Source organism: Schistocerca piceifrons, chromosome 1 (genome assembly GCF_021461385.2).
Source record: "Schistocerca piceifrons isolate TAMUIC-IGC-003096 chromosome 1, iqSchPice1.1, whole genome shotgun sequence".
NCBI lineage: Eukaryota > Metazoa > Arthropoda > Insecta > Orthoptera > Acrididae > Schistocerca > Schistocerca piceifrons.
In genome coordinates this window covers 1025494211-1025507658 of record NC_060138.1, presented here as the reverse complement: position 1 = coordinate 1025507658, position 13448 = coordinate 1025494211, and the positions used below count along the sequence as shown (strand labels likewise).

At 41.6% G+C, this 13448-nt stretch overlaps 1 protein-coding gene across 1 annotated transcript in view; it reads right to left on the bottom strand.

Moving 5' to 3' along the window:
• The window catches only part of LOC124777318 (phospholipase B1, membrane-associated-like), a 94581-nt gene that overhangs the window by 19970 nt on the left and 61163 nt on the right, over positions 1-13448 (bottom strand). The window contains exon 5 of the mRNA XM_047252678.1: positions 11086-11240. Within this exon, the coding sequence (XP_047108634.1) occupies positions 11086-11240 (155 nt within the window). The remainder of the gene's footprint in view (positions 1-11085; positions 11241-13448) is intronic.

Sequence of the window (13448 nt, the reverse complement as noted above, 5' to 3'; positions counted from 1 at the left end):
GAACATTTCCTCTAAATGGACGTTCATGGCACCTTTGTGACCTTCGTTGACCATCAAAGATCTTACTGTTACACATCAATGGATTCGTCTCGATAGCCGCTATCAGAAAATAAGTACCAAAGTATAGTATCCAATTAAAAAAATGTTGACCTTCATATCTCTGACGTGACCCCAGATATCAACAAAAAACCAACGTCATATTATGGATCCCGTTGCCCCATGCAGCATTTGCCCCACAAACTTTTCAGCTACTATCATACTTTCGAAGTTATTCTAGGTTACAATAGTTAGTCACTCACCCTGTATACTACTGGTGTAAAACGCACCATCCGAATAGTCCTTCGAAAACGCCGTGTCATCCTCAGCCGATAAGCGTCAGTATGTGGTCAGTATACCGCTCTTCCGACCGCTACATCTCAATCAAGTAGCTCCCCAATTGGCCTTACAAGGGCTAAATGCACACCACTTGCCAACAGCACTAGGCAGATTCGGCTGGTCACCCATTCAAGTGTCAGCCAAGATCGATAGCGCTTAACAGCGGTGATCTGTCGAGGATCGACAAGTCTGTTGTCATTAGTGAACGTAGCTGCAAAATTACATCATTATACGACACATATTTGAGGAGATACATCATGAACAATGGGCTGCGTGAAAACAGAACTATAGGGCGAAATTTCCTAGGAATGCAGTTGAAGTAGGTTACAAATATGTATGAAATATGTTCAATATATATGACATGTACCACAATTAAAAACCTTCAAGAACCCTGGATCGTTCTTAACCAAATCTGGTAGACGTATTATTTACTATCTGGTAAGAAATACTGTGGATAAGAACCAGCAACATCCTATTGGGTTGGGGATGATAACGTGGAGAGGGAAGAATGGAGGAGATGAACGGATGGAGAGGGGAAGACGAAGATGGACACAGATGGGTAGCAGTTAACCTCAGTCAAGTACATCAGTTTTATTCAGCCTATCTCCCTAAAGCTAAAAGTCGCACGCCGACATCTGAGGCTTCCGTTACCGACGACGTGTCCGCTCACTGATTCACAACACTCCCTCCGAAAAGCAGGAGGGAGCTGAAGCACATTTCGATGCCTGGATAGCCGCGCGGAGTGGCCGAGCGGTTCTAGGCGCAACAGTCTGGAACCGAGCGACCACTACGGTCGCAGGTTCGAATCCTGCCTCGGGCATGGATGTGTGTGATGTCTTTAGGTTAGTTAGGTTTAAGTAGTTCTAAGTTCTAGGGGACTGATGACCTCAAAAGTTAAGTCCCATAGTGCTCAGAGCCATTTGATGCCTGGATACAGGAACTCCATTTGAATATCTTGCACGATTTCCGTAATGAAAATGGAAATTCATTAATCATAGAGGATCACTAACTCCAGAACTACGTTAAAATACAAATCTCGCCCCAGAGGGCCACTGGTTGCCACTCCAAACCGCTCCACGAAATTATCTAACATTCAGACCCTTCAGTCAATCAGACTCACAGGCAGTTTCATTGGTGTTTTTCCGTTCGCGGTAATAACCTTCTGTAAGGTTCTGCTTCCCGCGAGTATTTTTGGAACTTCCATCTTAGTACCGGAAAACATAGGCAATCACGTGAGCTGCTGCCCTTGAGATGAGTCTAGTTGTTCCACTAGCTATTTAAGAGGATAGGGAAAAGAATCTTCCCCCAACACCCGGAAACTACCCGAGGCGACAGCAAAAGCGAACATGGCTAGCACACTTGGGCTGCAAGTAAATATGAAATAATTATTACTTATCTGCTGTAATAAGATGTATGACAAGGGTAAGGTTCTAATTTATGAGAAAATAGTAATGTGTGTCTTTGGATAATATCTTCTCGGTTTTTGTGGGATCAATCGAGCTACTACACTTAAGTTTCAAAAGTTACCAAGACGACTGACATCAAGGGCGTTTGGTAAGACGTCCCCATTTTACAATCCAAGTACGAGTGCATTTGAACTAAAAACATATGCGCGTTTTAGTGATTCAAGCAACGAGGAGCAGTCCGAATCCCCTACAGGGTAGTGTCTCCCGTTAAGATTCCATCACTCTTCGATACTACTCAGTGTCCAACTTGTGCCACTTCGTCCCGCATACTAGCTATACTCATTGTGTATTACAATAATTCAGCAATGTTAAAAGGTCGCTGTGTACATCCAGGCAGTTTGTATTTGCCATTTGCGGCAGGTATTCCAATTATCGTGCTAATATGAAATGTATAAGTGTTTGATCCAAGAAGATTTTTTTCGTACGGTTTTATATAAAGCTGTATGCATGCACACATAGGACTCATATCGTTGTCACAAACCATCTATAACATGTCATTTTACTGTGAATCATTTTTACTGTTGGTCGAATTAGGTTCCAGGGATGTTTCTGTGCGTAATTCAGACATCGCTGTTGCAATTTCGTTCTACTCATTGACTGTTAGAAAATATAAAAGACATAGCTGCCCTTTTATATCTCACTTCTGCTTTAGAGTAAACTCCTGTGAAACCTCACTTCTGCAATAGATTTCACTTAGGGCCTACTTCAGCACTGGAGCTTATTGTAACGCTCACATAATATATATCTTGTTCTGTAAATCTGTTTGAAGTCATAGCTTAATTTATCTCTACGATGTAGCTATGCAAAATGCATCCTAAGATGGCGTAAGTTCGCTGTGAAGAAAGCCATAGATAATTGTTATAAACTATATGTGTTAATTAGTTACTTACGCAATCACTGACTTATTTAATAGAGAAAATTGATAATTTTTAAAAGCTATCTAATTTCCTGTACAGTTTAATGGTCTTATTTGAGGGACAGAATTTCATAGTCGCTATTCAGATTAAATTTTATTGCAATGGTGTGTGAAATCACTACACGTGTCAAATATAATCGTTCAGATTATTCGAATTAAAGACTACAATAAAGAAAATCTTATCCAAATGCCAATATTGTAGCCACATAAGACTGGTGTTACTGTAGTTTCCAAATAGGAACACATGGTTGAAGAAGTGTTGTTCACATGTATATTTTTGTTACATCGGTGATAATTTTATTAAAATTAATATGTTGTTTCTTAATGCTACTTTGGATACTCATGTGGATTTTAGACGTATTCCATTAGCAACGGGCTGCAAAAAAGTATTGCTACATATTGTATTAACTGCGCGTACTTTGCTTTTTGTCCCGCGACGTCGTTTCCTCTGTGGGAGATGATACTTTTTATTACGATGGTAGTTATCAGCTAAGTAGTGTTTTTGTCAAATACCCTTCCTGCTAACGAACATACTTTCTTTGAGTGTGTTTTGGCAGTTGGAGACTCGGATTGACAACTAGCACGTGTAAAACAAGCGAGGTATACTTGATAGCGTATCGAAGAGGAAGTTACCTATCAGTGGATGACGAACGGATAATAATATTTGCTAACTTGAACATTTCCAATGCGATCATTTATGCTCCTGATTTACCTTCCATAAGCTTGATTAAAGAAACCGCCTTCTTACAATAAGATTCCCCCTGTTTAGTGAAAGTTCACTTCTCTGCAGAAGAATCCAACACAATGGCGCCAGCAGCATAATCCATTCTAGGACAAACGAAAACAGCTCATCACGAAGGAATTACCCGAATGGAGCTGAAATTGGTAGATGTGATGTAGTTAAGCAGACAAACATGTGATTACGGTACCAGAAAAATTGGACGATTTATTCAAGAGAAAGAACTACACGAATTGAGCAAGTCAATAACACGCTGTTCCACCTCTGTTCCATATGCAAGCAGTTTCTCGGCCTAGCATTGATTTACTGAGTTTATTGCATCCTCAAAATCCTGAACTGATTGGGGCCATGCCCATAACGCTCCAAATGTTCTGAACTGGGGAGAAATCCGGCGATATTGCTGGCAAATGTAGATTTTGGCAAGCATAAAGGCAAGCAGTAGGAACTCTCGCCGTGTGTGGCCGGGGATTATCCTGCTGCAATGTAAGCTCAGGCTAGCTGGCCATGAGGGGAACCAAACCGCTGTCCTGAGCGTCTCCACATACTTCTCCGCCCGTCATCTGGAATCAGTTCGAAGCGACACTCGTCACAAAAGACAGTTCTACACCTCTCAAGGAGATTTCAGGGCGAAGACGTGCCTGGAGAAGTGCTGGATACGCTAGGGTACCAACTTAACTGTCGCCCCCAATACGGGCCGACAAACAAGAGTTGGTTGTCAACGGCGGCACCCTTGTAGCACAGTAGTAAGTCGATATTATACGCCGCGTTTTGTTGCCCATCATGAAAAGCCATCCTAGATTTACGTTTCACGAGATAATGCACGCCCGCTCACGGGAGAGTTTCTACCGCTTGTCTTTATACTTGCCAAAATGCATCTTTATCAGCAATGTCGCCGGATCTCTCTCCAGTTGAGAACTCTGGGAGCATTATGGGCATAACACCAATCAGCTTGGGATTTTGAGGATCTAACGCTCCTGTAGGACAGAATTACGCACGATATCCATCAGGAGAACATACAGCAACTCTATCAGTCAGTGCCAAGCCGAACAACTGCTTGTATATATGCCAGAGGTGAAAGAGCGCATTATTGACTTGCTCAATTTGTGAAGCCCTTTGACTTGAATAAATCACCCATTTTTTTCTGATATTGTAATCATTTGTTTGTCTGTATACGTACATCACATCTCCGATTTCCGTCTCATTCGGCTAATTTCTTTGTGGTGTGCTGTTTTTGTTTGTCTTGGACTGAATTATACTCCTGACGCTGTTGTGTTGAATTCTTCTGCAATACAATGAACCTTCACAAGTCAGGGGAAATCCTATCGTAAGAAGCCGTTTTTAAAACAAAAAAATAAGCGTAAGGAAGATAAACCAGAAACATACATGACTCCATTGGGAATGTTCACCATAAACAATATTATTAACCGCTTACCATCCACTGACGGGTGAATGCCAAAACGAATAACTGCTTACGTAAGGGTCAGAGGGGAACCAACGTGTTACTGATTTGCTCAGTTTGTGAGGCCGATGTTTTCTCAAGCTGTAATCACTTTTTTAAAGAATGCACAACTATTTGACTGTGTATTACTGTATTTTTCTCCTGTAAACTCTAGAGTTTGGCTTTCACGCCATTATCGAGTACAGTGTGAAACTTTCCTTTGTATGTAAAAAATGACAGAGCTGGAAAAATTCTTACGTTATTTGATTTTCAAATAGCTGAGCAAAACTGAACGTACTAAGACAGATCTCTCTTTACTTATTCTGGTCATCACTAAACTGACACACAACGTTTTTAGCGCAACGCAATCTGGCTTTCAATAATGCCTACAAAATAATGGGCCTGACTAACAATAACCTATTCCTTTCATGAATAACTTACCTCAAAAATCTTCTTTACTTGAACTACCGCAATACAGCGAGTGCCAATACTGCCAGCTAAATAAAAGATTCTGACTACTGAAGGCACTAACTACTGATAGGCATAGTTAGGCATAGTTAGCAAATGAAATATTTTGATAGAGAACAAACAATGTATTTACCTTAATAGTGTTCAAAAGTCATACATATATCATTCGATGATATCCAGCCTTACAAGTTTACTTTTTCTGACGGACACATGTCCAGATCGTCCGCTCATAGTAACCTCTCAAAACTCTGACATCTCTCTCCCCAAATCCACCACTGCTGGCGGCTCACCTCCAACTGCCCAACGCTTCACCAGCGAATATTCCAACAATCAGTCCAACCAGACACAGACTACACACAGCGCAGTCCGTGATTTTCGTACAGAGCACAACGTGGCGTAACCAACACAAAAACCTGTTGTTGTTGTTATGGTCTTGAGTCCTGAGACTGGTTTGATGCAGTTCTCCATGCTACTCTATCCTGTGCAAACTTCTTCATCTCCCAGTACCTACTGCAGCCTACATCCTTCTGAATCTGCTACGGTTTTTACCCTCCACGCATCCCTCCAGTACTAAATTGGTGATCCCTTGATGCCTCAGAACATGTCCTACGAACTGATACCTTCTTCTAGTCAAGTTGTGCCACAAGCTTCTCTTCTCCTCAATCCTATTCAATACCTCCTCATTAGTTATGTGATCTACCCATCTAATCTTCAGCATTCTTCTGTAGCACCACATTTCGAAAGCTTCTATTCTCTTCTTGTCTAAACTATTTATCGTCCATGTTTCACTTCCATACATGGCTACACTCCATACATATACTTTCAGAAACGACTTCCGGACAGTTAAATCAATTCTCGATGTTAACAAATTTCTCTTCTTCAGAAACGCTTTCCTTGCCATTGCCAGTCTACATTTTATATCCTCTCTACTTCGACCATCATCAGTTATTTTGCTCCCCAAATAGCAAAACTCCTTTACTACTATAAGTGTCTCATTTGCTAATCTAATTCCCTCAGCATAAAAACCTAAACAGCCTAATTACAAGTGTTCTTAGTTAATATCATTTTTCTGTGTACTGTGCAAGATGACAAGTACACAGTTCAACACATTTGCTTACAATCGACATCAATCTAATGTGTAGATCTGAGTGTTTTTCATCATGCACAGTACACAACAAAATGATGTCAATGGTCTAGGAACATTGTACTCGATAATGGCGTGAAAGCCGAAGTCTAGATTGTGCAGAAGAAAAATGCAGTAATACACAGTCAAATGGGGGTATATTATTTCAAAAATGCTGTATGACTGTGACTCAGCACGAAAGAAAACCTCGTAATAATTTGTCTGTCTGTAGACGTAAATCACATCTACCGATTTCAGTCCCATTTGGATAATTCCTTCGTGGTGCTTCGTTTTGTCTTAGAGTGTATGTTATACCCCCATATTTCCTCTAGAAATGTGATATTGTTGCAAACAGGAAAAGAAATAGATGGAGAACACTGAAGTTGCGCCAGAATCCGGAGAATATTGGAAAGTACACTACTGGCCATTAAAATTGCTACACCACGAAGATGTGCTACAGATGCGAAATTTAACCGACAGAAAGAAGATGCTGTGATATGCAAATGATTAGCTTTTCAGAGCATTCACACAAGGTTGGCGCCCGTGGCGACACCTACAACGTGCTGACATGGGGAAAGTTTCCAACCGATTAATCATACACGAACGGCAGTTGACCGGTGTTGCCTGGTGAAACGTTGTTGTGATGCCTCATGTAAGGAGGAGAAATGCTTACCATCACGTTTCCGACTTTGGTAAAGGTCGGATTGTAGCCTATCGTGATTGCGGTTTATCGTATCGCGACATTGCTGCTCGCGTTGGTCGAGATCCAATGACTGTTAGCAGAATATGGAATCGGTGGGTTCACGAGGGTAATACGGAACGCCTTGCTGGATCCCAACGGCCTCGTATCACTAGCAGTCGAGATGACAGGCATCTTATCCGCACGGCTGTAACGGATCGTGCAGCCACGTCTCTATCCCTGAGTCAACAGATGGGGTCGTTTGCAAGACAACAACCATCTGCACGAACAGTTCGACGACGTTTGCAGCAGCATGGACTATCAGCTCGGAGACTATGGCTGCGATTACCTCAGACAGGAATGCCTGCGATGGTGTACTCAACGAGAAATATGGGTGCACGAATGGCAAAACGTCATTTTTCGGATGAATCCAGGTTCTGTTTACAGCATCATGATGGTCGCATCCGTGTTTGGTGACATCGCAGTGAACGCACATTGGAAGCGTGTATTCGTCATCGCCACACTAGCGTATCACCCGGCGTGATGGTATGGGGTGCCATTTGTTACACGTTTGTCACCTCTTGTTAGCATTGACGGCACTTTGAACAGTGGACGTTACATTTCAGATGTGTTACGACCCGTGGCTCTATCCTTCATTCGATCCCTGCGAAACCCTACATTTCAGCAGGGTAATGCACGACCGCATGTTGCAGGTCGTGTACGGGCCTTTCCGAATACAGAAAATGTTCGACTGCTGCCCTGGCCAACACATTCTCCAGATCTCTCACCAATTGAAAACGTCTGGTCAATGGTGGTCGAGCAACTGGCTCGTCACAATACGCCAGTCACTACTCTTGATGAACTGTGGTATTGTGTTGAAGCTGCATGGGCAGCTGTGCCTGTAAACGCCATCCAAGCTCTGTTTGACTCAATGCCCAGGCGTATCAAGGCCGTTATTACGGGGAGAGGTGGTTGTTCCGAGTACTGATTTCTCACGATCTACGCACCCAAATTGCGTGAAAATGTAATCACATGTCAGTTGTAGTATAATATATTTGTCCAATGAATATCCGTTTATCATCTGCATTTCTTCTTGGTGTAGCAATTTTAATGGCCAGCAGTGTAAGTTTTAACGCTGAAGATACACTGATAACCAAAAACATTACGACCATTGCCCACCGTGATGCAGAGAGCCGTCTGGTGGCGATGCGGGCACGTGACGCGGTAACAAATTACGTAAGCGGAGCAGACAAGACAGGGGAATCACACTAGCAAAAATATGGGCTGCAAATGGGGAAATCCCTTGAGATAAGCGAGTTTGAGAAAGGGTTGTTACGCAGAGCCTGTGAACGTGTATCTCGAGAACGGCGAAGCCGGTCGAATGTTCACGTGCTACTGTCGTGAACCTCTACGGAAAGAGCTGTAAGGACACTGAAACCACCACTAGGCCATAAATGGTTGGAAGTCAACGATTCTTCACAGAACGTGGGGTTTGGTGGCTTGCCTGCTCTTTAAAGTAGGATAGGTGGTGATCTGTACCATCTCTGCCGAAAGAGCACAATGCTGGTGCATGCACAAGTGTTTCCGACCTCACCGTTCATCGTACATTGTTGAACATGGAGCTCCTCAGCAGACTATCCTTCCGGATCACATGTTGACACAATGACATCATCAGTTACGATTGCAGTGGTCATAGTACCATCGTGATTCGACCGTCGGTCAATGGAATCGTGTCGGTTCTTCGGATGCTTCACATTATTGCTACACTAGGTTGATGGTCATCTCCACAAACGGTGTCATCGAGATGAATGGCGGCTCGGAACGTGAAGCGCGCTATGGATGCAAGGCTGTGGGAGCAGTATTACGCTATGAGAGACATTTTCCTGCGCCTTCATGGGACCTGTGGTAGTAATCCAAGACATGCTGACAGTTGTGAACCACTTGCATCTCTTCGTTCTTGATGTGTTCCCCGACGGCGATGTCACCTTTCAGCCATATAATTGTCCATGTGTGGGGCGGCGGGTGTAAGAGTTTGAATTATATTGTTGCCGTTCTCAACACAAGCTCTCTAACTACAATGCTGGCAACCAGAAAGTGATTAGCAAAAACGTGATGCCTGTAATTAGAGTTCACAGTGACCACTCTGATGGAGAATAAAAGAAGTTATAGATTATTGATGTTCATTACTCTGAAGATTTAGGATGATGTCTTGGATTCATAGGAAATGCAGTTTACTATAACAATTTTCACTATATTCAGGAAACGATAAAGCGTAAAATTCCAAACAAATGATTATCCATATCAGCTATTGTACTATCAGAGCTGGACAGAGTCTACTGCACGATCCTATTATCTCTAGATAACGAAACTGTTCAATAACCGTTATCGACGTAAATGTTCAAAGTGAATGATCGCCAAAATTTGATGTTAGTACTCGTCAAACGCCACGCTAGTAATGGTAGAAGGTCTGTCCTGCGGTGACACGTGAAAATACGACATACGCAAACTGAGACTAAATCGATGGAGTCGTTCCATAACTCTTAATCCCAATGCGAACTCATTGTTACATGCATGCTGAGTTACGGCATCCAAGGCTGTTCCTGGCAACTGCACTAACACGACGCGGCTTCCGACACGGAGTGCGCGCTCATATGATTCTAGAAGAGAACTGGAGTCCGACTCTAGCTCGCAGCGCTCTTATTTGTATATCCGCGGTGCGGACCGACGAAGGCGCAGCCGCCAACATTTGTTACTGATTAGCCGCTGGGCTAGCAAAACACCATTTCAGTTTACTAAATAATTAATTGCTTCATTCGCTGGAGACCGATGAAGCTCTCGATTTAATTGTGCAATCAGCACACAGGTAAGTATCTATAATAAAATTCTAATGTGGGTAGGTTAAATACTTTTGGTGGGCGAATTATTTTAGTTGTACTGCACGCAATAGATGAGCTCCGAACTTGCCCTTGGGAGAGACGCTACAGCTATAGTTTTATAGCTACCTTTTTGAAACTTCTCATATCTTTGGTATTATAGCGTATCTCCATTCTACCTACATGTAAACATCCTAGCTTGATCTGATCACTTACTTAATCTATCTTGCTTCCGAACTTTTAGGACACAAAAACAGAAAATCATGAATTTCAATCAAAATATTACTTTGTGAGATCCAGCCTGCTGTTTCCATTCAATTACAATGAAAACGGAATCTGAATATAAATTTTGAAGTTTCTAGCTCCTTTCTGTTGTGCCAATGATTTTTACGTAAAACGTCCAAATTTCGATAACTGTTTAAACTGTTTAAGTTACCAAACTGAAACTTAACCCATTATTATTTTAGCATCATTCCTGACATGCTATTAACTTTTCAGATTATTTATTTTATTTTTAAGGTATTGCGCAACATTCGTGACGTCATAGCTAGTTACAGCGGACAAGGCTGGCACACAATGGAAAGCATATGAATTTTGTATGGCGTGAGTAGGATGCTTCCCTAAATGTGATACAGTGGTTTGAGAATAGTGAACTCACGTCCATGTCACGGCGACCAAATTCGCCCGATGTTCGTCCTATGAAACCCATCTGGGTCGCTATTAGGCACCGTTACTGCATACGCAAATCAGCAACCCATCACCTACGCGAATTACCTGACCTGTGCGTAGACGTCTAATGTCATATACCTCGACAAACCTACCAACAACTGTCGGATCTCTGATACGCAGAATCAGTGATGTATTCGTTCCAAAGAGGGAAAAACAAGCTATTAAACAGGCGCTCATAATTTTTTGGCTCATCTTCGTGTTTCCCTTGATCAGTGTGTATCAGACAGCAACAGGTAGGGTACGTGAACCACTGTGTGACTATATGCAAAATTCACTTACCACCTGCTCATCCACCTTCTGCCAGTCGTCCATGACGCGACTTAATTCCTGGCGTCTGTTATCGAAGCGCAGGCCGAACATACAGGGGCACTCTAAGTCATTAACCAGCTCACACAACAAAGACCGCGTAGTGAAGTTCCTGATGATGTCCATGTCTGCAAAAGAATGAAACGCTGTAGAGCGTCGTATATCATCATAGTATCTTAACTCTACATCAGCTCCATGTAAATATTTATGATAAGAATTTTCGTAAGACTGGACTACTGGAGTCACAGAATGACTTTGGTATTATTTCAGCTTGTTTAATGCCCTTACGAAGGACATTACAATGCAGTACTAAGGCAGTGATATCGAATACGTAATGAGTACTCACATATTTATCGTAAGCATCGATGGACGATTTGCAATGAAACACTGTTTCGCTCCATCACTCTCAGAGAGGGATTTAAGAAACTCTAGCTTCTCCCTGTTGTTTTTAATGGCATCTCATCTGAATTTCGATTTTTTTGTTGAGAAGAACCGATTTTGAAAGTCGCCAAATCTTTGAGTTATCTCCTTGTGGCACCATAGGAGCGTCTTTGCATCTTTGACCGGTGCACAGGACCTCAGGAAATGGGAGTCTCTGGCACTTGTATGGGCCACGAGGTCGTGAATATTTGAATTAGGCTTTCCATTCGACTGTCATCTTGGGTATTAATAACCGCTTCAGCTGTATTTAGTCCGTCATTATTGGATCACTACTGATTTAGTGGCACTAAGGGCCACATCTTCAGGTGACCATATGACTAAAACATTAGAATGGAAATGCTCGGAACCTTTTTACCCAACATTCGTTGTCCGTCAGAACAAAACACCGCTAGAAGATGGTATGCCTTAGAATAAAACAGCCAGATTCCAATGTTGTGAATGGGTTCACTGTGCTGTGTGTTAGGAGCGGACGCGAAACGGTTCGGAGGTCTGCAATGTTTAAGATTTTGGGTGATCTTTCCAGTTACTTCGCCAATGTGGTTAATAGGCGACATGAAAGTCATGTGACTTAAATAGTCCAACGGTTATTTATTCCAAGTGCAGAACTTGTATTGGGTTGTAATGCAAACTGGTATTCATGCACGTGTGTTCATGAAGATTCAGTTCGCTCGTCTTCATAAACTAGGTATTAATTTGCGACACCGAGTAATATCTATTCAACCCGCTGTGTTCGGCCTTATCATACTCCCCTACATTATGAATACTTTATTGTCTTTCTGCAATACTCATTAAGAGAACCTGTAATTTCATGCTATTTACTGGAACTTATGTTACATGTACTGAGAATCTAGATGGTTTTTTTATCGGTTTGCACAGCATGAGTACAGTGCAGTAACTATATTCCTATTAGTTATATGCAGTAACAATATTCCTATTAGTTACTTGCTCTATCTAAGTCACTCATTTATTCTTGAATATAAGGTAGTATGTGATTTTTGGGTAAGGTTCTTTGAGTATTTACCTACTATTGGTGTTCAAGTACATGGACAAGCTAATTCATTTACCGTTTCACATACTTACGAAAGTGTGTATGTTGCTGTGACGATATCTTTAATTACTTGCGGTCACATCGCGTTTCCAATTGAATACGTAGTCATTAACATTCATATTTTAAGCATAGCTTCATACATTAGGGCTCTACCCACCCACTCGTGATAGGACGTCAGTTTCGTATCACACCTTAGAAGTTCTCAGTTTCTGTTTGTACAGAAAATAAATATCCCTTTCATGTAATGATTATTTGTTCCTTCACTAGTGAAGCTGAAAGACAAGTGTAGGCCCTACAGCTGCCCTTTTCTCTTCTGTTCGTTTTTAGTTTCGGAATAAACTTCATGGAATTCTAAAAGACATGTTTTGAACGATGTATTCGTTTTTATGAACGATAGTCATATTCACAATATAATACTAAAAGTTGAAATGATTCGAAGTACTCTCCAGCGTATTTACTTTCCCATTAACGAATCTAACTTTTGAACAAAAATGAACGTACTACTTGTCTTTAAAAACTTTTTATAATCTATGAGCGAAAATATGTTGTCTAAGAGATAATACTGTGAAATGCCTAATACAAGGGTTTCTTCTTAACTGTACCTACTGTAATGTACAGTTATTTTTCAACGGAAATAAGTAGTTAATTGCAGGTCCATAAATGATTTACTAGAGACATTACAACCTTGTAACCATTCAAAGGTATTTTTGTAAGAAATAGCTGCAACTGGCATTCAGTTCACATCTTTTTCATAATATTCATAATAAACATAGCTAACGGAACACATAACAAACTACATCATTCTGTTTCGTTCAATAGAAATAACGGAAATTTAATTGTAACGACC